Source organism: Muntiacus reevesi, chromosome 12 (assembly GCF_963930625.1).
Source record: "Muntiacus reevesi chromosome 12, mMunRee1.1, whole genome shotgun sequence".
NCBI classification, from domain to species: domain Eukaryota; kingdom Metazoa; phylum Chordata; class Mammalia; order Artiodactyla; family Cervidae; genus Muntiacus; species Muntiacus reevesi.
In genome coordinates, this window is record NC_089260.1 from 34,030,315 (window position 1) to 34,057,485 (window position 27,171).

Genomic DNA, 27,171 nt, shown 5'->3' on the forward strand with positions numbered 1-27,171 from the left:
AACCTGCTGTATAGCGCAGAGAACTCTATTCAATATTCTGTAATGGCCTATATGGGGAAAGAATATTAAAAAAAGATAAAAGAGTGGATATATGTATATGTATAATTAATTCCCTTTGCAGTACACCTGAAACTAACACAACACTGCAAATCAAGTATAAACCAATAATTTAAAAAAAAAACAAAAAATAAAAAGTACAGATTAGGGAAGTCTAGAGCATTTACAGGAAGGAACAGATCTTTTCAAACCTAAAGCACATGAAAAGAAATCATGAAGATGAGACAGGATAATCTGGGAGCAGATTATAATGAGAGAGTAGCGTCTTGGGTATTAGGATAAGAGGTAATATTTTTCACTGAACAGTAGGAAAATCAAGATTTTGAGCAGGGAGAAATTTCGGCAATATGTTTCAGGAACATGGATGACTATGACGAGATCATTCATGTGTTGATATGCAAGTGGCCTTCAGATACAGTTCGAAAGTGAAAGGCACTCAGTCATGTCTCACTCTTTGTGACCCAATGGACTGTAGAGCCTGACAGGCTCCTCTGTGCATGGAATTCTCCAGGCAAGAACACTTGAATGGGTAGCTACTCCCTTCTCCAGGGGATCTTATCGACCCAGGAATTGAACCTGGGTCTCCCTCATTGCAGGCGATTCTTTACCATCAGAGTCAAAGATACAGTTTAAGTCTCATTAAGACCCCCTCCCCTATCCCAACACGTACTTGCATTACTTCATCTGAACTCCCAAAGCTTTCTTTCATGATTCAGGGCAGTATGCTACCACTTCAAGTCACCACTCAAAAGTTAGGCATCAAATGGATCATGCTGTTAATTATCAACGTCATTACCTTAGTTGCTTTCACTACTGGGCTCACCATAAGGACCATAAACAATGTCTGCTGGTACAAGTCAGCACAACCTCCACCGCGCTTGTGTCCCCACCTGTGAGTCCGTCCTACCAATGAGCACTGGTGGGTGTGCATGTTGTAGACACGTTAAGCACATACGCGCAGACTGCCCTAGGAGACAACGACAACAGAACCACAGGCGAACAGCAGCGAGTGTGACTGAGTATTTGAGAAAGGATTTATATTCCTGCTTAGCCCTTCAAATCAGACAATGCTTCTAAAATATTTCAGCAGTTTCTTCACTGATTGGTCTAGCTCTGCTTGGCTGGTATCCAAACAAAAACAATGCTAAAGAATACCCTCTAAAAGATTAGCAATGCATTTTATGGTGGTATAAATTATTTCTAAAGATGCTTCTAGTCAGTTCTCAATATGACAACAATTAAAACATTGTAAACACCAAATGCTAACTATCTCAGTCTCTCCTTAAGATTAGAGAGGAGACAGGAGTGGGGATCAAGCACATAAAGTTCAGTTCACAGAAAGTTATCAATCCAACTTTTTGCCTTCTTGGCTGCTGCTATTAAAAGCCACAAGAAAAAAGGTACTGCTTTAAGTTCGTACTTTTCAATTTCAGCTGAATCCTCAAGCTTTGCCCTGCCTTCCATTTTCAACCAGCCTACTCATTCCTCCCAAAAGTCTATTGACATGTTCGTTTCACCCTACATAATAATCTTTCCCCGACTCTGTTGTGAATATATTAACAAATTTCTTTTTTTCCATTTCCAGACATTAGATTGTTAGATAGTACACTATTGTTTCTAATTTAGGTCAACCTATATGGGCACTGTCTTAAGCATTTCTAAGTGCTAAGGTGGATCAGACTGCCTTAGTGGTTAAATTGTGTACAACTCTTCTGTGACCTCGTGGACTGTAGCCCACCAGACTCCTCTGTCCATGGGATTTTCCAGACAAGAATACTGGAGTGGGTTGTCATTTCCTTCTCCAAGCACTCATGCTGCTACAGTGGATCAGATTACTGCTTGATAAATATTCACTCTCCTACCCTTGGAGTAGAATACGTTCCTATACAGTGACTTTGGTCTTGACCATGTGAGTTCATTTGGCCAGTGGATGTGAGTGTAGGAGGTGTGAGCAACAGACTTCAGCATGCTATGAAGTTTGCTTGGCTTCACATGCACTTGTCATAAGCAGGAAAAGAGCATGCCTAGAGGCAACTGCTCTTCCAAACTTTGCCCTAGGATGAGACACAGAGAGTATACCTGATCCCAGCCTCTCTTAGCCGAGAGGCAGAGAGAACTAGAGAAGGTGGCAGATGCCAGACCCACAAGAGTCTGAAAGCCACAGTAGGATTCTGCTCTTTATCCTAAGGCCAGTGGGGACCTTTCAGGATGCAGCTTCTAGGGAAAGTCTTCTCCATCCCATCCAGGTGCTGCTTGAGGTCCCTTTAATCCCCATGTTGTTATGGAAGCACAGCTGTGCTGTTACACAGCACAATGATTGTTTATGCATTTACCACAACACCAATGCCAGCTTCTCTCCCTACAATGATAACTCTAATTCAGGCAGGAGACAATAGTGACTAAGCTCTGGGAACGTCAATGAGAGTTTAGAGGCACAGATTATTTGCCTTGATGGGTTTCACCCCCTTTCAATACATGACCTAACATTTCTACAACAGGATAAGAGAAAGACATCCAGAGCAAGGGGAGCAATCCACAAGAGCCATGCCTATCTCGGAGCAGATCCTGAAGGCTGGCTCTGCGGGCAGCAGAAGGGAATCTGAGAAGCATCTGGTGCTGGAGGAGGTGGCTCTGCCAGCTGATACTAAAATAAACTGGAGACTAGCTGGCATTTCATCAGCCATCAACCCTCTGCCCCTTTGTACATGGCTGACTCCTTGTTATTCAGGCCTCCACTTCAGCAGCATCTTCTCAGTGAAGACATTCCTGACCACAAAATCTAAATAGCTTCCCAGGCAAACACCACCCCATCACTCCATTCTGATTCTCTAACACATAGCACTTGGCACGCTCTGATACAGAACTGTGGATGTGTTTACTGCCTGACTCCAGAAACAAACAAAAAAAAAATAAGTGAAGAGACAAAGGAGCCTTGCCGGTGTCATTGTTATAACCCTAGCACAGGGCCTGCAGCAGCATTCAGCAAATAACTGTTAAATGAGTAAGTGAATGAATGAATGGGCTTGTCCTCTTTCACACACCTCCTTGTCGCTGGTATTTGTTTTCCTCTGCAAGGCTGCTTCGAATGTTCCTTTTTAACAGGCATCTTCAAAGTCCATAAACGTATGCAAGGTTTAACATGTATGTGTGACTTTATTTTTCTGGGTAAAGAAACACTAGCTATCATCAGAGAATGAAAAGATCAGTATCTGCTGTGGACCAAATTGTGGACCACACAATTTGTGCTGTGGACCCCAACACAAATTCATAGGCTAATGTTCTAAGCCCTAATGTAACGATATTTGGAAACAGGACCTTTAAAGTGGTAATCAAGGTAAAATGAGGCAATGAGAGTGAGGCCTAATCCAACATAACTGGTGCCCTTATTTAAAAAAAAAAAACAAAAAACAACTATCCTTTACTTGAGTAAGTAGGCAGGCTATATTCCTTACATATATCACCTAAATCTGGCTGGATGATGGATCATAGAATCATTGCATTTATTAATTGCCCAAATCTGGATGAATGATAGACTTGTTCCCATTCCATAGACCAGTAAATGAAGTCAGGACCTAAGCCCAGTCAATGGGTCACCTTACCTACACATTACAATCACTTGGAGAACTTGTTAACTCATTCTTACTTGGCCAACCAGAAAGAGCTCCCAAGTTCATTGGTCCTCGAAGAGCCCAGGCATCTGGTCCTTCTAATGATGAGCCAGAATTAAGAACCACTGACAAAGGCAATCACAATTCCCAGATCTTGTGATGGTCTGCCTCTCCAGGTACTGATCGCAACTACTACTGCATGACTGTCAAAGGGCTCCTGCTCATGGCATGCTCAGTGAATCTTGGTTATTTTGTCCCAGTCCACCTCCATCCTGTTTCCACAACAGCCCAATATTTCCTTGGGGATAATGCCCTCCTCCTCTTCCCACTCCTTATGGTTCAGGTGGGATTTCACCAATTCTTGAGCTCAAGCACAGGCACTGGCCCTAAACCCATCAGCATAGTCCCTTATCCTGGATCATATGACCTATGCTGTCCAATCAGAGAGACCTCTGCACTTGCGTGGGATAAGATGTGTCCACAGGAGGCTATGAGGCAGGAACTGCTATGGCAGCCCTGACCTCCCAAAATGAAAGCCACTGTGTGAACAGGGCTACCACAGCAGAGGAGCCAACAGAGAAACAGAATTCAGGTGACACAACTAGAAACCTAGCCTTGGAAAAAGTTTCATCCAGATCTGCACCCAGGCTTCTGAGTTGGGTGAGCCAACATAAAGCCTCTTTGTATTCAAGCCTGGTTGACTTAGGTTGGGTTTTCTAAGGCTGAAATTCCTATCACATGTGTCATGCCAAACAAACTCCTAGTCTCGCGACTAGAAGGATCTTCAGATGTTAGCGGAGTGGTTTTTGAACTGTGTGTTAGGTAAGGAACTGGGATTTTTATCATGAGTTCAACAGTGTGTCCCTTGAGGGTGTTAAGGAAGCAAACTGCCATTTCAAATTTTTTCTAAAAAATTATCCTGTATCTGTATGCAACACATTTGGGAGGCTCAAAACTAGAATGAGAAACCCTAAGATTAAGGCTCTGGGGTTTTCCAGGTGGGAAGAGATGAAGACCTAAGTTAGGACAAAGGTAGTGAAAATAAGAGGAGATGTGTTTGTAAATTATTTAGATCAGGAGTTGATTAGCTTTTACTGTCAAGGGTCTGGATAGTAAATATTCACAGCTTTGCTAACCAGACAGTGTTGCAATTGCCCAACTCTGCCAATGCAGTACAAAAGTGAAAGTTGCTCAGTCCTGTCCGACTCTTTGCGACCCCACGGACTACACAGTCCATGGAATTCTCCAGGCCAGAACACTGGAGTGTTAGCTGTTCCCTTCTCCAGGGTATCTTCCCAACTCAGCAATCAAACCCAGATCCCCCCCCCATTGCAGGCAGATTCTTTACCAGCTACACCACGAGGGGAGCCCAAGAATACTGGAGTGGGTAGACTATCTCTTCTCCAGTGGATCTTCCTGACCCAGGAATCAAACCGGGGTCTCCTGCATCACAGGCAGACTCTTTACCAGCTGAGCCACCAGAGAAGCTGCCATACAAAGGCAGCAATAAATCCGTAAACTAATGAGAGTAACTGTGTCCTAGGATGGTCGTTTGCCAGACCCTGACTTAGATAGTAAAATGGGTCAAACCCATTTTACTGACTAGGTGTGAAGGAGGAGGAAAAGGAAGAGTCAAATTGCTGGGTTTCTTCATCTTTATATTCTCAGTATTTGGTCCCAGGATCATAAACTCATTGAGTCAGAGGAGGAGAGAAACTCATTAAAACTATAGTTTAACCACCTCATTTTATTGGTTGATATTGAGGGCAGGTGCCTCTGATGTAGCAACTAGTTAGCAGTGAAGGCAGGGCCAGAATTTTCAACTGACTTCAGCAGTGCCTCTGTTTCACTCAACTGTTCTTTTCGTGCCTTTTCCCTTGGAAAAGATAAAGGTTTCCCTCTCTGCCTTGAGACCACCATGATACATGCAATAAAAATTATTGTCTATTTAATAAGCAATGCTAGGCATCTATGATGTGTCCTAGGGCCACTGAGAGACTGCCTCCCATCTGGAAACCTTAAAAATCTTATCTTTGTTTCACACATTTTCCGCAAGCCATTTTTTGTGCTTCTGACTTTTTTTTTAAGATCTGATACTTTTCTTTAAAAGGGTTGTGAAACATACATCATACTTCTTTGCTCTAAGGATTATTCACTTTCTAATCTGAACAATGTTTTATGTTAAAAGCATATAAAGAATTTATTCAAGCCAAGAACTAAAGCACTGCTTATTCAGCCTCATGACAAGAAAAGAATAAATCACAGACATGTATTATCAGAATGTAACTACAGTTGACTCCAACTGAAGACCAAAAAAACCTACTACGAGGTAAGTAAAATGTCTTATGCCTGCTATGCAGAACCAAAAACCATACAAAGAAAAAGCCTAGAAGAAAATATGCCAAATACTAACTGGCTGTCTTTCGAAGTTGGGTCCCTGGATAATATTTTTTTCTTTCTACTTTCCAAAGGGTATATGTAATAAATGTGTAATTATGATTAGTTTAAAAGGGAATGTTGTACAGTAAAATAAATAATTTTTTAAAAAAGGTTAAATTGACTGGTAAGGAAATGCTGCTTTGTTGCATTTTTTAATTCTTGAATTTCTAACAGTATCTCTCTCTAGGATAGTAACAGAATATAGCAAATTACGTAAAAAAAATTTTTTAAACCTTCAGGTTTGCAACGAACTATGCTTTTAGGTCTTTGTAACTGGATAAATTATTTTTTTTAATAAAGCTTTGTTAACTGGATAAATTATTTTCCTTCATACATAGTGAATGATTCTTTATGCGTTTCCAGACACCATACTCTCCTCATTATTACCCTATTTCCCTGTATGGTACCCTTTTTCTTTTTCTCTCATCTCCTGACAAACCCAACAGGGCTGGCTGACTGAGTCTAATTTCAAGCTCTTCTGAAAGATTATCTTTAAACATGGGGGTCTCACTGCCCTCAGGGGAGAGGTCTTGCTCACCTCTTTCTTCTTTCAGGGAGTCTTGACCTACTGGTGGCGCCCTGAGACTGGGAACCCAGATGTCCAAACAGACGACAAAGGCGTCATCACAGACGTGGTCAAGCCAACAGGCGAGTCCTCTGGCCCCACAGTTGGCTCGTCCATAGAGGCCAGCTCAGCACCAGCCGGCTCTCCTCCATTTCCACCCCAGTGATGACGAACTGGTGGAAGACACACAGGACAAGCGAGGAGAAAAAGCCAGGTCAGAACGGAAAGAGCGGCTGTGGGAGACCCGTGGGGACATCTCTCTAAGTTCAAAAAGACCCAGTCAGCAGAAAGGAGCAGATGGGCAGGTCCCTAGGAAGCAGTCAGCAGAATGTGTGCTTAAATCAAGTTCCAAAATGCCGCCATCTGAACACACAAGGGTCTGCAGCTTCCTCAGAGGAGCAGCTTTGTGATCTGAGCCAGCACTTTTCCACTCACGCTTTCAGGCTAACTTACCGCTGGCTGCCACTTCAACAACAACCCCTGATCCCAAATATAAAATACACTCTTACTCCAAGAAGTTCCATAAACAGAACACTCTCTCTTTCAGGGTTGAAGCTATTAATATGTTAGTTTGCCTGACTGCTTTTGTCAAATCTGAGTGATTATAGGCATACTATAGCACTAGGATGGAAGTTGGGAGACTGAAGGCTTTTTTCTCATACCATTGAACATGTTCAAAAAGCCTGATGTGCTGAGAAAAATGTGAATTCAGGTAATAGTTGTTTTCTGAGCACCTACTATGCACCAGGTATTCTTTTAGGAACTCACAAACACATAGCTTATAATTGTAGTGGAAGAAAATTTCTGGTTAAAAGAATCCTCTTCGGAAATGGGCATTCCTAGAACATCTACACTTAGATTGCCAACTTTCTTAAAAATAATAAAATATACCTAGATAATGGAAGTTAATTGGTGACAAGGCTTATACTCAGCAATCAGATACTAGAGTTTGAATACTGGGTCTTCTGAGTAATTAACCAGCCCAGACCAATTAAAAACAAACCACCACCTACAACAAAAAATACTCCTAGAAGTCGTGACATAAGATGACCCATTCCCTTGTCCTAAAAAATATCCAGCCAATTCATCTTACAATGAAAACCATGATTGACAGACCCAATTTATAGAGATCTTCCCAATTTTTAGCATGGGCTATTTAAATATAAGGAAAGCCTAATATCTACAAACATCTGACAATATCCAATCAAAAAAGATCAGAATGAATAGAAACAAAAGTGCATTGGAAGAAATATAGAGTGAAATAAATTTCAGTTGAAAAAAAATGTTAGCATTAATATCCTCAATAAAATATAAAAAGATTACATTCACAAAACAAGATTAGGATGCTATAAAAACTTCAGAAAGCTAAAAAAATATCTTTGGAAAGTTAAAAATGATAGTAGAAATTATAAGTGCCATAGAAGTTTGAAAGATAAAATTAATCTACCAGAAAACAGAACAAAAAGAACAGAGATGAGAAATAGGAAACATAGATTTCAAAAATAAGAACCAGTCCAGGAAATTTATCATCTCAAAAATAGCAGCCAGAGAAATAAAGAACAGAATGAATTGGATAAAAGGAAATCAAATAAATAATTCAAAAAAATTCTCAGAAATGAATGACATGAGTTTCTACTTTGAAAAACCACTAAGTACACGATGCAATGGATATAAATAGACTCACACCAAAGCATATTCTCATCAAGTTTCTCAGCACTAGAAACAGAAGATTTAATAATTTCAAAGAAATGTGTATTTCATACCAATGATCAAGAATGGAAAGACTTCCGATTTCTCAAAACCAGGACTGGAAACCAGAAGATATTAGAGACTTCAAAATTGTGAGGGAAGGCAATTTTCAACTTATTTTTAAACGTCTAATCAATTTGTCAATTAAATACAAGGGCAGAATACACACCTTTATCAGATATGAAGTTGTCAAAAGTATGCTTCCCATGTACCTTTCCTCAGGAGGTAACAGGGGGATGGGGTCCATCAAAAAGAAGGTGGAAGCAAAGTAAGAGAGAGATCTAGGGTCCTGGAAGAGGGATACAACACAGACACCAAGAGAGGGAACCCAAGGAGATTGGTGGAAGGAAATGCAAACACAACAGCTCTAAAGATCTAGAGATCGACTTGCTTAAAGCAAACCAGAATTCTTTGGGGAAACTGTTCTTCAGTGAGAAGAGATTGACAGAATACCATATGGATGTATTGAGAAGAGCTTTAACAAACAAATTTTTGTTTGGAGTTAGTGATAAGTTTACAGGACATTAAGAAAATGATACCTCATTTTAAGCCATTTTTTAAAGAAAATAACTCATCTTGAAATTAAGCTCACAAAACTAATAAAAATAAAATCTCAAGTTTATAAAGTGCTTACTACACTTCCTTGCACATAGGAAGTACTCAAAGAATTTAGACACTATGATGTTCTTAAACATAATACATATACAGGCTTCATTCTCAGTTTCTTTTATTAAGTAGCCTCAGACAAATACTTAACCAAAGCTTGTTTCCTTATATGCAAAATGGGAATACATATATTGTACCAGGCATTATAAAAAATGGTTATAAGCCACAATCCTTGTACAGTAAACCCTCAATAAATGGTAGAAAAAAGGGGGGCATGTCTCATTATCTGAAAATGTAACCCTAATTTACAAATATCTAACACTTAGAGGGCTTCCCAGGTGACTCAGTGATAAAGAATCTGCCTTCAATGTAGGAGACATGGGCTTGATCCCTGGATCGAGAAGATTCCCTGGAGGACGAAATGGCAACCCACTCCAGCATTCTTGTCTGGAAAATCCCATGAACAGAAGAGCCTGAACTCTTTGTCCATGGGATGGCAAAAAGTTGGACAAGACCGAGCATTCATGCAGCACTTGGAGGACCCAGTGAAGTAGTAGCTGAATATAAAAATAACAGTGATTCTGAATGTTCACATGATCAAAGATTTCAGAACGTTAAGAATAAAAATGGCTGAACATCCTCCAGAGTATAAACAAGAAAATGTCAATGAGACGTTAGGGCAGTGGTCCTAACATTTTGGCACCAGGGACTGCTTTTGTGAAAGGCAAATTTTCCACAGACTGGGGTTGGGGGGATGGTTTCCAGATGATTCGAGTGCATTACATTTATTGTGTCCTTTATTTTTATTATTACTACATCAGGTCAGATCAACAAGCATTAGATCCTGGAGGCTGGGGACCATTACATTAGGGAATAACTAGATAGACAGACTAGGAGACCAAGATGAAACGTCAGAAGAAAAGGTAGAAAATCTTGTTACACATCAATCACTAAGCTGTAATAAAAGTTGACGGGAAGTTGACAGGCATAACCAAAAAGAAACTGTTACAACTCTGAGTTCTACAATTAACTTGGATCCTGTCCTCATCTTGCATAGACTTCTCATGCCATGTGGACTATAGCCCGCCAGGCTCTTCTGTTCATGGGATTCTCCAGGCAAGAATACGGAGTGGGTAGCCATTCCCTTCTCCAGGGGATCTTCCCAACCCAGGGATCGAACCTGGGTCTCCTGCGTTGAAGGTAGATTCTTCACCATCTGAGTCACCAGAGAAGCCCGAAACACATACACCTCTCATTATAAGATGTATTTTCTATGGTTGTGACCTTGACAAAAACCATCAACAAATTACAGGACTAGCACTGTGATGATACCTTGAGAAACGTGGACAGTTACATATCTGTTGCCCTCTCAAGAGCTCTAATCATTGTCCTCAGTAGTGCTGCATCTGAAGAGAATGAAACTGAGCATCATGCTTACAGACATTTTTTAAGAGGGGAAGGGGGCAGAATAAAATTATACCAGGTACAGTCATCACCTACATAAAGTCAAGGAAGAAATATAAACTCTCCCAGGGTGATCTACTCAGTGTATCAGGGTAAACAAGCCTCCTTGTTTAGTAGCAACAGAATGGGCACCAAAGTCATCTGAATTGGGGTTTGAATTCTTAATCCATCATTTACCAGCTGGTCACCCTGTTTGTTTAACCTACACACGGGGCACATCATGAGAAATGCCGAACTGAATGAGTTACAAGTTGGAATCAAGATAGACGAGAGAAACACCAACAGCCTCAGAAATGTGGATGATACCACTCTAATGGCAGCAAGCGAAGAGGAACTAAAGAGCCTCTTGATGAGGCTGAAGGAGCGTGAAAGAGCTAGCTTAAAACTAAGATCATGGCATTGGGTCCCATTACCTCATGGCAAATAAAAGGGGGAAAGGTGGAAGCAGCGACAGATTTCCTCTTTCTTGGGATCTAAAATCACTGAGAATGGTGAATGCAGCCATGAAATCAGAAGACGATTGCTTCTGGGCAGGAAAGCTATGACAAACCTAGACGGTGTGTTGAAAAGCAGAGATGTTACTCTGCTGAGAAAGGTCTGTATCATCTAGGCTATGGTCTTCCCAGTGGTCACATATGGTTGTGAGAGCCAAAGATTGATGCCTTTGAACTGTGGTGCTGGAGAAGACTCCTGAAAGTCTCTTGGACAGCAGGGAGATCAAAGCAAGGAGCCTTGAGGGGAAATCAACCCTGAATTCTAGTTGGAAGGACTAATGGTGAAGCTGAAGCTCCAGTATTTTGGACATCTGATGTGAACAGCCAACTTGGGAGAAAAGGTCCTGATGATGGGGAAGATTGAGGGCAGGAGTAGAAGGGGGTGACATTGGATGAGATGGTTGAATGACATCACCGACTCAGTGGACATGAGTTTGAGCAAACTCTGGGAAACAGAGAAGGACAGGGCAGCCTGGCATACTGCAGCCCATGGGGTCACAGAGAGTCAGACACAATTGGGTGACAGAACAATGAACAACAATGATATGGAGGAAATTATTTCATCTGTCTGGGCCTTAATTTTGTTATGTAGAAAATGAATATTAACAACCATCTTGTAGGGTTACTGGGAACAGAGCATTTAAGACCACCAGTATGGCCTGGACTCCAATCCATCAGGAAAGTCCTTCTCTATCAACAGCCAATAACAGCTGTACCAGTGTATGTTGGCTGAGAAACAGTCCCAGCTGCTAATATTAGCAAATGCCTAATAAATGTTAACTATTGTTATTCGTAGTTTCTTGTTTTCATATTTTTTCCTTCTATGGTAAATAGGAAAAATTTTCATATCTGAAAAGTGTTTGTTTAAATATTACTTCCATATGACTATTTAGAAGATACAATTACAGAGAATCAATAAAATACTAGGAGAGAGAAAGAGAAACTTATCACTTGAGCCAAGGATTAGAGGCCTCCAGGGAAGTCCACGACTTCAGGCTCCATTCTGCCTGCCTTCACTCATAATTGAAGAAAATCCTTGCTCCCTTTTAGAGTGTTCCACTTCAAAGTAGGCACTGTACCATCCCTTCCAAATCATGGCAGCAATCACAGAAGCCAGAATAAAAAAGACTTGAGACAGCAAGCTCTAAATCTGAGCTCTCTCACTAATGACTTATGTGACCCTGGGCAAGAGAGCCTTCACATCCTAATTTATGAAACAGGAACAGGAGCACCTGGTCCAGCTGCCAATAGGTCAGCTGTGGCTCCAATGAGAGGCCGTACCTGGGAAAGAAAGTCAGGGCGGTAGGGTTGCAACGATGATGGCCTTGGGGTGAGCCTCAGAAAATGCGTGGGTGCCAAAGCCAAGTGATTGAATTTCAGTTAAGAAACCCGGGCCAGGCAAAGCAGGTCAGAGGGAGGCAGGAGCCTTGTGGGGTTGTAGAGAGGCACTTAGCGAGCAATAGACGGAACATTAGCTGGGGAAAATCACTCTCCCTTATCATTAGAATCAGGGACAATGACCTCAGCACCCTGAAAACCTAAATCTTAAGGCCTTTAAAAGCAGAAAGGAGGCAGGAGATGGAAGGAAATGGAGATGATGTTCCCATCTCGGCAAAACCGTACAGTTGGCCAAGTTTATTTTCAGCATCATTTCACCTTTTTTCTTTTCACCTTTCTGACACCACTTCTACTTGTTGCTATTTTCCTGAAACCCTGAAACCAGGCTGTAGAATGAGGGTACCCTTGTGGTACCCACTGGGTGGCCTGTACATCTAACCCCTGCTCCACAGGCAAGCACCCCCTTCCCACCCCCACAAAGCCTAACCTCTCGAGAATAGGACTCATGTTCTGAAAAGTATCCCCTCTCAACATTTGAGAATTCAAAGTCCTCGATTCCATGCTTGTCCTACCTGGAGTTAGTTTTTACAAAATAAACTCAGGCAAGAAATTGTCACTGACCCACTGACAATGTCAGTGGATGTCCTTAGAGGTCATCCTTTAAAATTTTTTCATTGATATAACTGACATAACAGTATATTAGTAGGTGATCATTTAATAGTCTCATAATTTAAAAAATTCTGATGATAATGTCTGAATCCAGTATTCCCCACAGTGTCCTTACTAGGAAATGGGATGAACATCTTTTTAAGACTTTTTTTTTTTTTTTTTTGATGTGGACCATTCTTAAAGTCGTTATTGAATTTGTTACAATATTGCTTCTGTTTTAGGGTTTGGTTTTTTTGGCTGCGAGGCATGTGGGAGCTTAGCTCCCTGACCAGGAATCAAACCTGCACCCCCTGCATTAGAAAGTGAAGTATTATCCACTGGACCGCCACGGAAGTCACAAAAGTCTTCTGTTTTTAATCAAATTCTAGTTTTACCAAGAACTAGTTGAGTGACCACAAGCAAGTCACTTAACATCTCTGCACCTCTTTTGTTATTTGTAAATAGGGATGATGATGGTACCTACCTCACAAGATTCATGTGAAGGTTAATGAATTAACATGTGATAAGTTTAGAACAGTGCCTATCACAGTATAGGTAGTAATATTTTTAATAGTCATGTGTTTTATTTTATAGTTATAACATTTATTACCTGTACCAACCACCCTTTCCAGAAAGAACACCTTCTCCAAGACATAATACAGCTAAATTTTTGCTGGTGCTGATGGCCCTTGCTCTAAGGGTTACCCCTTTTTGTATCTTCGAAATCTCCCTCTTCACTGGGTCAATTCACACACAATCTAGAAACTCTCTCAAATATTTCATAGCTTAAAAATATATATATATCTTGCTCTGAACTGCTTCCCACCTACATGAGACCCCCTATTTTCCTTCTTCCAACTTCTCACAATATTTACAACTCCCTTGACCTTGATCTCTCCCTTTCCATAACTACTCCCTTTCCACAACTCCCTTTCCTTTCTACTTTCACACCTCTTCTTTCCATTTCTTGATGATACATTTGCATCAAGAGTAGCTTCCTCAACACCCCCAAAGTATTATAATGTGGATTTGCCTCCCCATTTCATCAGAATACCTTAAATTTTTTACCAAACCACTGGGTACTTCCCAGCACATGTCTCATTGGCTGTCTTAGTTCATCACGTGATGCTGAGACTCTCCACTCTGAAATGGTACCCCTCCTTCCACTGGCTGCTTCTTCCCATCTCTTTCAGCCTCCTCTTCCTCACCCTACCCCTTAAACTGCCGGTACTGGTGGTCCTGCTCATCACACATGAAATCTCCCTGACTTACCCACGTACGCTCTTGCCTTAAACATGCACATAGAAGGATGTGCAAAGTGAACACGTGGAAGGAGGAGCTTCCAGGTGGGGAGACCAGCATAAAGAATATGGTAGGGAGTCAGCGTGCACTGTGAGTCAGCACACAGCTGATCCCCGGGCCCCTCGAGTATCAGGGAAGGTTCCTAAGGGGAAAGAGTGGAGATCAGCCTGAAGCAGGGGGGCAGTGACAGTCTGGAAAAGTCCCTGACTGCTGAGGAGTTGGAGGTGATTTCACTGGCAGTCGAGTGTCCCCGAAGAGCTGGGAGCAACTATGCGGCTGCCACACCCCATAACTACACAATCTCAAATCCTATTCTTCCCCGCGCCCCCACTCTGAAATGTTTCTCACGTCTGTTCCTCTGTTCCTTTCTTTTCCCTTATCTGATTACTTTAGCTTCCTTGGTTTTTCAGTTTCTCCAGGCTGTAATCAAACTTTCCATAGAAGTTAAGCCTTAAAAACACAAATGAACAACAAAACAAAAAAATACCCTTTAAGAACATCTTCTGGGGAGTCAAGGGCAGTGAGAGGACCACTGCTGTGGGCATTGCGGCTCCCTCTGATTGAAAGCAGAGCCCTCTACACTGCCCACTTTGCCCAAGTCCATATCATCTTCTTCTTTTTTTTTTTATTAGGATACATTCACAAACCAAGTCTTGAATCTGAAGCAACCATAAGCCCCATGAGGGAAAGGTTCGTGGCTTTACGTTCTTTTATATCACCCGGTGAGTGCTGTTCACAGAGCTGAGTTTATCACAAGTGCACAATGAATGTTTATTATCCAAATAACTCATTTGTGCTGGGTACATAAGTGAATATGAAAACCCACAGGGATAAACAGCAGCAACAAAAACCCAAAGACCTCAGGCTCTTACACAGGGGGAAACTAAAGTGCAGAGAGCCGAGATCAAGATAAATATCTTATTAGAGATTTTATCTAAAAACCTGGAAGAGTTTTCCCTACTGTAGAGCAATTTTTTATTACACTGTTTTATTCTTCCCCTTAAATGATCAACATTTCCAACAAACAGCTAGTAAAGTGGAGCCAAACTACCAAACTGAAACAAAATCAGAAGGCAACACAGGACAGTGACAAAGCTTCCCTGGTAACTCAGTTGGTAAAGAATCCGTCTGCAATGCAGGGGACCTGGGTTCGATTCCTGGGTCAGGAAGATCCCCTGGAGAAGGAACAGCTACCCCTCCAGTATTCAGGCCTGGAGAATTCCATGGACTACATAGTCCATGGGGTTGCAAAGAGTCAGACACAACTGATGGACTTTTACTTTCACTGGAACATGGCAAAGTTGGTAACAAAGCCCAGTCGCACCACCAATTAGCTGTGTGGCCTTGGAGAAATTACTTATCTTCTCTGGATCTAAAGTCTCTCAGCTATGGGCTGGGGAGTCAACTATCTCATTGCATTATGAAAACTAATGTCTGGAGAAGACTCTTGAGAGTCCTTTAGACAGCAAGGAGAACAATAAATCCTAAGGGAAATCAACCCTGAATACTCACTGGAAGGACTGATGCTGAAGTTCCAATACTTTGGTCATCTGATGCAAAGAACTAACTCATTGGGAAAGACCCTGATGCTGGGAAAGACTGAAGGCAGAAGGGGGTGACAGAGGATGAGATGGCTGGATGGCATCACCGACTCAATGGATATGAGTTTGAGCAAACCCAGGAGATGGCAAAGACAGGAAAGCCTGTGAGCTGCAGTCCATGGGTCACAGAGTCAGACAAGACTATGCAACTGAACAACAACGTCTGGAGAATGGCCATCAAGAGGCTGGCTTAGTAACCGGTGGTAACTAATGAAAAGACGTTAATCTTCTTGTTTACTAAACAAATAGTTGTATGCTTTCTATGTGCCAGACATAGTTGTTGGCACTAGAGATTTATCAGAATATATTTTTAAAAAGTCAAATGGCTGTTCTAAAGAAGACCACAGTCATCTTTATTCCCTGGAGAACAGAATGACAGCGCCAGTCCCCCTTCCCATGAAAAATACAAAGTCCATATACATATTGTGCATATGGTTTAAGGGGGTCAAGGATTCCATGAGACCTTCAGTTCCCTCTTCTGATCTTAAACTAAGAATCTTGCCCCCATACCAGCATCTCCAAATATACTTATTAAGAATGACTCAGGCCATGTGTTAGATTCAAGGCCCCATTTCTGACTCAAAAAAATACCATCCAAGGGAGGAGAGGAGGAACGTGGATGTTATCAAGTGCCCCAGAGGAATCTCATTACTAAGGAAACACTTTCTAAGCAGATCAGTCTTCAGAACACCTGCTTTTCCTAAGTTTATCCGCAGTGTTGGTGGTGGTTTAGTTGCTAAACCGTGTCCAACTCTTTGCAACCCCATGGACTGTAGCCCACCAGGCTCCTCTCTCCATGGGATTCTCCAGACAAGAATACTGGGGTGGGTTGCCATTTCCTTCTCCAGAGGATCTTCCTGACCCAGGAATCAAACCCAAGTCTTCTGCATTGCAGGCAGATTCTTCACCGAGTTACATTTCTGACTCAAAAACATACCATCCAAGGGAGGAGAGGAGGAACATGGATGTTATCACCAAGTGCCCCAGAAGAATCTCATCACTAAGGAAACACTACCTAAGCAGATCTGTCTTCAGAACACTTGTTTTTCCTAAGCTTATCCACAGTATTACAGGACTATAAATCAAATTCTGCTAGAGACTGGCATACACTGGATGCTCAATAAATATCTGCGAGTATAAAATGAAGAATATTTCACTTTTAAGCTACAGGAAGTAAATGCTATACTCGACTAAATTTCCAAAATGCCGTAACACCAAAGGGCAATCCTATTGTTTATTCAGGCAGTTTTTTTTTTTTTTTTTACATTGTGGTTAAGTTATCGCAGAGAGCAGAAAATAAACAGAAAGCAAAAGCTAAGGCATCACAAAGTACTGACACACACCTGGTTCTAATCTCAGAGATGGAAGGAAAAAAAGGGTGATGACTCAGCCAAGAGCAGGAGGTGAATGCCCATTTCTTGGCTACTGGTTGCTCTCTTCCCTCCAGCTATAAACCACTGGCATCATGGGGAAAATAAGCAACTCTAAACAAAATTAAGTGCAACGTTCATCTACTGAAGTCTGGTTAATATTATATTTTCACCTCTATGTAATGCACAGGCACCTTCTCAAAAACAAACACAAGAACCCTAAACTGACATTTTACAACCTCCAACAGGGTAGCACTGCATTAAGGCAACCATGTATCATACAAATTCTGGGCTATTCCAAACTCAAATACTCCAAAGACCACTGGGAAATTCTGAAAATCCTAATGCATCCATACCCAAATTATAACTCCAAAACCATGTTTTGCACTTGGAAGCAATTCCATGATAAAGCCCTCCATCTAATTTGTGGCTGAGCAAAATCTGGTCTTTGCAGGTGAATCAAGCACTGCTCCCATTGTATAACGGGAGAGCTAATGAAGGCCCAATTTTCAATCAGATCACACACAGTCACACTTAAAATTTAAATCACTAGAGATTGAATCAATTAACCTTTTCTCAGGCTTCATAAAATGGAGTCCTTGGCTCCACCAGCAACTCCCCTTGGCAGGCAAGACCAATTCCTTCCAGGGATAGGAGGTAAAATTTTCCTGCTCCAGTTCAACTCATCTATGGCCTCTCAAGCATGTCCTTCCCCAATTTTCCTCCAAAGGGAAGCCCTCCCTCACCTGGGCTGCATTCCTTATCTGGTTTTCCACAATAACCACCACCAAAACAAAACAAAAAAATCAATATCCAGAACTTAATGGCAAATTCCTGTTACTTTTAATTATAAAGGGAATTTAACAGCTTTCTTTTGGATGTAAAACCAGTGATGTTTCCAGGCCAAATCCATCCTTGAAGCCTGGACTAACCTGGAAACCAAGATACATACGTGCCATTGCTTTACTTGCACGTTCTCCCATAATATAGCTCAGGGAACTCATTTCTGGAAAACTCTTTCCTTCTAATTGTCCCCATTAATGTAATTCTCTTATTCTTGTGAGGTCCTCATTACGAGCAGATGATTAATAGAGAAAAAAATCCAAATTGAGAAAAATACATATGAGACAGTAACTCTAGAGAACAGTTTGGCAGTTTCTTATAAAATTAAAACACACACTGACTCAAATTCCACTCTGAGCTATTCATACAAGAGAAATAACTATGTTTACACAAAAACCTGTATGCAGCTACTAACAGTCATTTATTCATAATTACCACAAACTGGAAACAATCTAAACATATAATTGGTGAATAAACTGTGGTACATCCATTCAATGGAATGCTTGCTATTCACCAATTAAAAGGACTGAATGATGAATTTCAAATGCATTATACTAAATGAAAGAATTCAGAATCAAATGGCAACATAGTATATGATATCATTTTATCATAGTATATGATATTTTATATAACCTTCTGGAAAAGGCAAAAGTATAAAGACAAATCAGAACAGTATGTTTACCAGAGACTGAACAAAATGTAACTAAAGGGAACAAGAAATCTTTTCTGGGTGTAGGAATTGAATTTGATTTTCTTCATGGTTACAAGACTGAATAAATTGTATATGTTTGTCAAAACTCAAAGAACTACAAAAGGTAAATTTTACTGAATGTAAATTATACCTAAATAATCTGAACTTTAGACTTTTTAAAGTACTAATATAGAACAGAGAGGGAAGGAAATATAGACTCAAGTTTCAAAAATTAAGAGTGAAACAGTTTGAATGATACTTGGAGAGAGAAATGGAGATGTTTAGCTCCAGTTTAACCAACTTAGATTAAAATTTCAAGTATCTGTTAATTCTTAGAACAAAAAAAAAAAATCATTTTTTTTGTTATATAGCTCCTCCAACAAGATTTGTGTCTGCAGGACAAAACATTTTTCATTTTATGTTTGACTTTTCACAGCCCATTTATAAAGGAGATCATTTTCTCCCCAAAGTATTTCAGGGCATCATTTTTCACCAGAGACTTCTCTTAATTCTTACCTGGTCTAATTCTTTTCTTGGTTCCTACCAAATCAGCATCGTAGGTCAATTTTCTCTTGTTTAATGGTTACCTTGCCTAACTAAGCCAAATCTTAATTGGGTCACAGCTGTCTCATTCTGTCAGTTTTCCAATGTTACTTTCATAGAGTCCATGAATTTTCTTCCTCTTTTGCATGATCCGAAATTTCTCTTTGCAGTCAATTTGCATGCACAATTGTATAACTGAGCAATTATCAGAGTAAGAGATCCCAACCTACAAAATTGTGGGTGTTGAGTGGAAAGTAAATTTTTAGTGGAGAGAGATTAAGTATTGAGTCTTTAGTGAATAAACACATTCATATTATGAGGAAACTCAGGGAGGATAGAGAAGGACAGGGAAGCCTAGTGTGGTGCAGTCCATGGGGTCAGAAAGAGTCAGACAGGACTTAGTGACTGAACAACAATTATGATCACTTTTACTTCCTGCTGTTAACCTCATGTCAGGGAATCACATAATGAATTAAATAAAATACTACACTTAAAAGTGAGGATGGCTTTTATTTTACCTATTATATTTTGTTGGTCTTATCACAACTCTGAGGATCTGCATTCCTTCATTAGCAGCTAGTATACAGACACAGTAATACCATTGGGCTAGAAAAATGACTTCTGGACAGAATAGCACCAAACACCTTCCAGAGCATCAACAGCAGCTGAGGAACAAAAGAACTGAAATTGCCAGCTGGTTCCTCCCAGCACCAGGTGCCCTGGGAAAAAGGCTGCAAAGAGAAGGCAGTGAGGCGGCCCCCTGTCACCCAACAACCGCCACCCCTGTGTGCTCTTCCTTTGGGAGGCAAGCTATACGAGCAGCTTCTTGCACCCACACTTTAGAAGAATCAGACTAAATATAGCCAAGTGTGCTCTCATGAGCCAGCTCTGAGCTGGTAGTGCTGTGACATCCACATCAGAAAATTGGGGAGGAATCAGGAGAGTAGTTTTCCTAGCTCACTCTTGTGACAAAAAGACCACAGGCAAGATCCAACTGGGCTGCGGGGAGTGCTGGAGGTCTGGCCAAGTGGTTAATGCAGCCCATAGGAAAAGAAATGTACCAGATGCGACAGGCGCATGCGCGTTCACTACCCTGCCCACAGAGGGCTAAACAGCCACAACACTAGAACTTGGTGGGGGGAAGGCCATTAGGGAACACACATCCCACTCACAGCCCTGTTCTCTGTCCTTCCCCCATCCCCCACTCATGACTATTGTGCTCCAAAGCTAATTCAAAGGCGGTCCCCTTGGTTAGGTCATCCTATCCCGTCCAGCTCTGAGCTAAATGCTCTGTCTGTTCTCAGACCTCCCACGTTATGTTGCTTGTACTTTTATTTAGCACTTGTATCACTCAGCTTTCATCTGAATCTGTCTCCAGCCAAGTGGACACAGGGGAAGGCTAAGCTTTCTTCTTTATGGACTCCCCCCCAAATCTAGTAGAGTTCCTTGCACACAGGCAATGTTCTCCAGCTTATTAACAGCAAATGCCCAATGCCAGAGAAAGAGAGTTTGCAACTTTCTCCTCTTTCTCCTAAGGCACCAAATGTACAATGTCTGATGCTTACTCCCCAGGGAACAGGAACAGGCTTTGGATCCCTGGTTGCCCCTCCTGACTCACTCAGCATGTGGATGGAACACAGCTACACTGGCTACATGTTATCACATATTCCACATGTCTTCACCTTAGCACCAGCCCTGGTTCCTTCTGGCCTAAAACCACAGCGAGACAGAAAAGAAAGAAGGGTGGACTGAAAGGAATTAACAAGGGCGGGGCCAGGTAAGAGCAGGATTAGACAGAAGTCCTGTCCAACCAGGTAGAGATCAGGAGAAGAGCTGGGAGTGGCAGGAAGTCAGGCGAAGGCCCCACCTCTCCTTCATGCACAGTCACTCACAGGAGCTTTGCACGATGGGCTCCCATTCATCACTCTCATGTTCTAAAACAGAGTAATTAGTTAAGCTGCTGCTGCAGCAAAGTCTGATCTTGTGGGATACAGAACAAAATAAATATTTTAAAAAGACGAAAAAAAAAAAAAAGACCCTTGGTGAAAAGTGAAATGCAGGAGACTCGGGTAGCAAGTAGCTGAACACTGACTCCGGGATGCTGTGCAGTCACAAGGGAAGCAGGCTGATGGCTGCATTGCCTTTACAACGTCCACTTCTGCAGATGAACGCAGCTAAGGGTTCTCCTTGGGGAGAACGAGGGGCCTACTGCAGAAATCAGATGCACCCATAAGCTTACCCATTCATTCAGTCTGCCACTCATTCACTGACTCATTCGTTCACCCAACCTCACGGAGAGTCTATTACAGGTCAGGCAAAAAGCCCCACCAAGGAGAAGTGCGCAAAAACCATGTTCCCCACATGGAAGTGCAGCTAGAAATACTGGAGGTGGGCTAGCACCCAGAGAGCCATCTTCCTCCTTGATTCCTGTGCCATGGGGGACAATCCAAGAGGAGGGCACTGCTGGTATCTCTCCACTCTCAATGGGCTCTCCTCTGACAAGAAGACAAGTAGACACATGCAAGCCTGTGAAAGGGAGCAAGGCATCCGTAGTTGGGGCCTCTCTCTCTCTCTCTCTGGGTTCCAGGTACTTGCTGCAGGAGCTCATCTCCTCTCTGCGGTGCAGGCTGCCAATGTCACAGAGACAGGTGCTCCCATAAGGGGTAAACTCACTGCTGGGATGCAGTATTAGCAAATCCATTTTACTATCCAGCCCAAAGTTAGAAAAAAAAAAAAAAAAACTCCCGCACCCTTCTAATCAAGACTATGTCTTTATCTCCCATTGTGATTGTGACTCAGTTCTGAAGGCCAGCAGGGTACAGAGTCACTTTTCATGACAGCTTCTCTTTGCCATGAGATTCCAACTATCTTGTTTCTTCCTCTTTCCTCAGCCACTGTTAGGATTACTTATCCTTACAATATTTTGGTGATGGGCAGTTTTGTTATTCTTTCACAGAAGAAAAACTATAGAATGTGAGCACTGAATGACTAATCAGAGGCTATCTGATAAGTTAGCTTGTTCATTTTAGATGGAAAATGCAGATTCCCTAGCCCAATGTCATTTACAGTACACAGTCTTCTACTGGAAATCTTTTTGGAGGGGTGGTGAATATTGGGACTCATCTTTCTGCTATGGAAGAGGAACTATTATTCTATTAGATCTGGAATAGAAACACTATATATAGTATTTCTCCATTCCATTTTTCTTATACAGCTGAGGATGATGCAGGGAAAGGAAACGGGGACCAAGGTAGGAAAAGTTTCCTTTTGCTCTGAAGCATTTATATTGGGTTGGCCAAAAAGTGTGTTCATTTTTTTCCATAATGCTGTATGGAAAAACCTGAATTAATTTTTGGTCTAACCCAATACTTCACTCAAGAAAAAGTTACTAAGGTCCTCCAAAGTGCCAGGTACCAATCTTGGAATACACAGGTGGATACAACACTATGCCAGATGAAACTACTTTTTCCCTCTGCCTACAACTCGTGTTAGAAAAGTGTCTCAATGGATACAACTGCCTTCACAGTCTCCATGGAGAACGGATTACTCTTGGTTTCTGCAGGCTACCTCCTTTCTAGAGGTCCTAGTTCTCTAGCTTAATGGAGTAGTTTCTTACAACATGTTTTTAAGAGGAAAATGGATGCCAACACACTCAATCTGAATGCAGACCACAACACATTCTGCGTCTGGAAAGCACAGCTTTAAGCTGCCCACAAGTATAAGACTCGGATCATAACCAGGTTAGGGACTACATCTAGGATGGTGTAATTAATTCAAAGAAAACTTAACTCAGGATAGCCATAAAATACACAAACGGCATCTCATTTTCAATGTAAACTCAGTTACAGGTTCAGCAAAATGAATGAGCCACCCACTTGCTCTTAACACTTTTACAAGTTCAAGCTTACTTAAGAAAACAGGTTACACACTGCAAGAAAAAAAAAAAAAACTTCTAATTTGTTACTAATTACAAAAACTGACATGAATAAGTGAAAATTCAGGGTAGAAACTAGGTTCCAAACAGTATTGCTTTTTGAAAGAAGGATGGTAGTACAAATAACAGTTACAGAGAATCCACCTTCTGGGTACCCTTAATAAGCCCTTTTCTTTTTATTTAATACTCACAACTTTAGTAGGACCTAAACAGTAGTGTGCCTATTTTTTCCAGATGCAGAAACTAAATCTCGGATGTTAAGTAACATGTAGTATATTTCTTATACCATTCCCACTGGTGAAATTCCTTTCTCAGTGTTTCTCAGTGAGCTTGGGGAAACTGGTTGTTCCCTGGTTTTGGGTTGGGAATTTTGTATGAAAAGGCCATGCATAGCAGGACATTTAGCATTGCTGGCCCATGGACACAAAACATCAAGCCAGACTCTGCATTATCTCAAACAAGCCCTAGGCAGAAATATCCCTCTCAGATGAAAACCACTGCTCTAGAAGAGTCTTTGAGCATCAGAAGACTAAAGAGAGGGGGCACTTCCTTTAAAAGCCTCCCTACCTTCAAACCTCTCAGAAATCCTAAGAAAGTCCCATGCATCCTTAGGTAGTCAGTTACAAACGCACCATGGATTTCATAAGCATTTATTGAATGCCTATCACGGGTCAGGTAGTATACTATAGACTGGGAGTACAATGTCAAAATCATATGGTCTCCACTCTTAAGGGGTTGCAGTTTCACTAGAGTCCAGTGAGAGACAAGAAGTAAGGCAAGTGTTAGGATGGATGGAAGCACAGGTGCTTAAGGGAACAGAATGCTAGAGGCACTTGCCCCAGACTGGGTGAACCACTCAGAAGCCAGAGGGAAAGGAGGGCTAAGACAAGTTCCCAGAGGAGTTTACCCTGCACCTTGAGACACCAAGTGAGAGTAGCCAGGAAGGGCCAAGTTCAAACCAAGAAGCCCACCTTTGTAAAGACCAGAGACAGGAATATTTGCAGCCAAAGTTTAAAACGTTCCCTTTATTCTTCAAGTCGAAGCCTCATTGTGATTCCAGCTCAGGATCTCCTGTTTACTAGATAGCCACTTTAACCAAACAAGCCACTAGAAAATAAAATAAGCTCTCCACAGTCCAGGCATACTTCCTTTCAAAGCCTTTGTTTTTGTAAGGTCTGGCTTCACTGGTATAACAACCCATCAGACAAGAAATATGACTAATTCTATACTTCTTCCAGCAAGCAGGAAATTGTTTTCAAGTACACCCTGGACTGGTAACCAGTGGGAGTGCCCGTCACTTGAGGACACAGAAGAGTGGGAAAGAGAAGATATCATGTCATCTCAGGGGTGAAGTAGAGAGGGTGCCAGTAGGTCAGCTTGCCCTTGGCCTCAGCTCAGTGAACTTTATCTTGGTTGTTTTTTTCTTTTTTTTTTTCATCTAAAGTCTTGTCTCAGTTACCATCAACTGTAATAATGCAAAAAGTCAGATTCTCACTCTACTATTACATTTGCTTGGAAAAGAAAGCTAGTTATTTTTTCAAAGTCACATATATGATTTGTTGTTATTTAGAAGCTAAGTTGTGCAACTCTTTGTGACCCCATGGACTGTAGCACACCAGGCTCCTCTGCCCATGGGATTTTCCCAGGCAAGAATACTGGATGGAGTGGGTTGTCATTTCCTTCTCCAGAGGATCATATATATGTATATATATAAACATAATTTTATAAATAATTTAAAAGCCAAATATATGCATTAAAGGTAGGTAGATAGGTAGATAGAAGTGCCCAGCTGGTGAAATCTTCAAACCTCAGACAGCCCAAAAGCAAGTCTTCCAAGTTAATGGAAGTTGATTACAGGAGCTGAGTTGTTGCTTCTTCAAGTTGCTAAGTAATTAACAAGAGTACTCTAATAAGAGTCAGAGTAGCTCAGTTGCTGTCACCTGGGGTGGGGAGGGGAGAAAGACGCCAGTAAGCTCTCATGGTTTCTTCTTGCCTCCGGCCTCCAAGGAGCAGGCTCATTTCCCCTTGGCAAGGAGCCTGCCACAGCTGGCAAGCATGCCCTCTTTCCAACACCCATTTCCTCTACGACCTGAGCCACACTCAGGAACCATAATTCTGGAGATGAACGGATGCGCCCCTTTAGTCTCATGCTCATTTCACTTAATCATTCAGGCACAGTTTGGCTACTAGCGCAGCATCATAAATCCGTCTGGCCCACATACTTTCCCCCAGAAACCACCCTCAGCGAAAAAGCCAGTCTTCCAAGGTGAGAGAATCTGAATGAAAACTTGGGATTCCATACAAACCGCCCATCCCGGCATTCAACCGGGAAGTTCAAAGGAAGCAGGATCATAGAGACCGCACTGTAAAGCCAAAGGCCAAAATTATATGAGGAAAGAAGAAGGTGAGCTTCAAAGAAGAAGATTCTCCCCAATCGAAGAGGTTGATTGCCCTCATCCCTGACTGTTTCTGTAAACTGTGCCAGCCTCTGGAGGGTTGTATGAACAGAAGCAGGTGTAGGGACACCTCCACCCTCTGGGTACATCCACTGCTGTCGCTTCTGGGTACACACGACGTGGGGCCCTCGACCCAATAGCAGTCCATGCTTCCCCATGACGCACCTGGTGAGGGTCCTCTCCCACGTGCAGGCGTGGGGAGCGGGGGTGGGCAAAGCGAGCATCTACCAGCCGCGAGGCCAAGGAGCTGGCTCCGGTATATGGGGCGGGAGGTGGGGAGCATCAAAAAGGGCACCTCGGGGCTGAAATCTCAAGGCGACCTCTCAGGCTTTCCCCTCATTTCCAGCACATCGTTTCGCATTAGGGACACTCTTCGCCTACAACCCTAGAGTCCTGCGCAATCTACCTGTCTTTATAAAGCAACAGAATAAAGCGCCCACTGGCCTTCCGTGGCTCAGGTGAGTGCCAAGAAGAGGTGTTAAGAGGAAAGGGCCCGCTCGCCACCACCCCCTTTTCTCTCCTCCCCAGGTTCCCCAAGCTTCAGCGGGGATGTGTGTTTTGGGGTGCGCGCGTTAAGAGGGAGCTTAAAATGCCCAAGCGTCCCTTACCTTCCACAGCCATTCTCTCAGAGCTCCCCTAACGCATGCATAATTTTCTTGGCGGAGATACTCCTCCTGCCCCGCGATCCCACCCCCTCCTCGCGTTTTCGCCTAAATATTCTGCGCTCATCTGCTCCAGGACCAACCTGCCGCGGTCACGCAAAGCGAGGCTGCCGGCTCCCGGCTCGGCGCAGAGCAGCCTGGGGACTGTAGTTTCCTCTCTTCCCACCGACCAGAGAGAGCACCCCGAGTCCTCCGTGGGGGGCGGCCCCGCCCCCACAGTGGGCTGGCAGCTCGGGTTTCATCGGACCCAAGCAGAGAAATCTCTCTGGGTGGGGGTCTCATGGTCGGACCCGGGGACCCCGGGGAGGCGGGGACTACATTTCCCAAGATGTCGCGCGCGGGGTTTCGTTCCGCGCCAGGAGTAGAGACCCGTGATTGAGGTCTTCCCTGTCGATTAGAAGAGGGTAAGCACCTGGCAGGGCTCTTGCGGGAGGCAGGAGGCGGCGGGGTTTGAGGTGTGAGCTTCTGGGTTTGTCGCTGACCCCCTTGGCCACCTAATTAGTGAGGTTATCAGAGTCACCGGCCAGGTGTGTTTTTCCGCCTGGGCCAGAGAGCCGCTGCGCTGGGTGCGGTTGAAACTTGTTCCTCATAAGACCTAGGAGGTGGGTTGGGGAGAGCCTTGCTGGATGGTATGACTGTTGTTCTGATCCTCCAGGTGGTTCAGATGGCTAAGCAGCGAAGGGATGGGAGATGGCTTGAGAATTCCGAACAATCATCTCCCCAAAGGGTTATTAGGAACAAAATCTAGGAACCAGGATTCCACCTGAGCTTGTCAGATGTTGGAAACTACTTAGATTCCAA

At 42.6% G+C, this 27,171-nt stretch overlaps 1 protein-coding gene across 2 annotated transcripts in view; it reads right to left on the reverse strand.

Annotated features, from left to right (window-relative positions):
* The window catches only part of SAMD12 (sterile alpha motif domain containing 12), a 430,287-nt gene extending 403,839 nt beyond the window's left edge, over window positions 1-26,448 (reverse strand). For both annotated transcript variants that reach the window (XM_065903151.1, XM_065903150.1), the window contains exon 1: window positions 26,317-26,448. In XM_065903151.1, the coding sequence (XP_065759223.1) occupies window positions 26,317-26,329 (13 nt within the window). In that variant the 5' untranslated portion in view covers window positions 26,330-26,448. The remainder of the gene's footprint in view (window positions 1-26,316) is intronic.
* Between the last annotated feature and the right edge of the window lie 723 nt (window positions 26,449-27,171).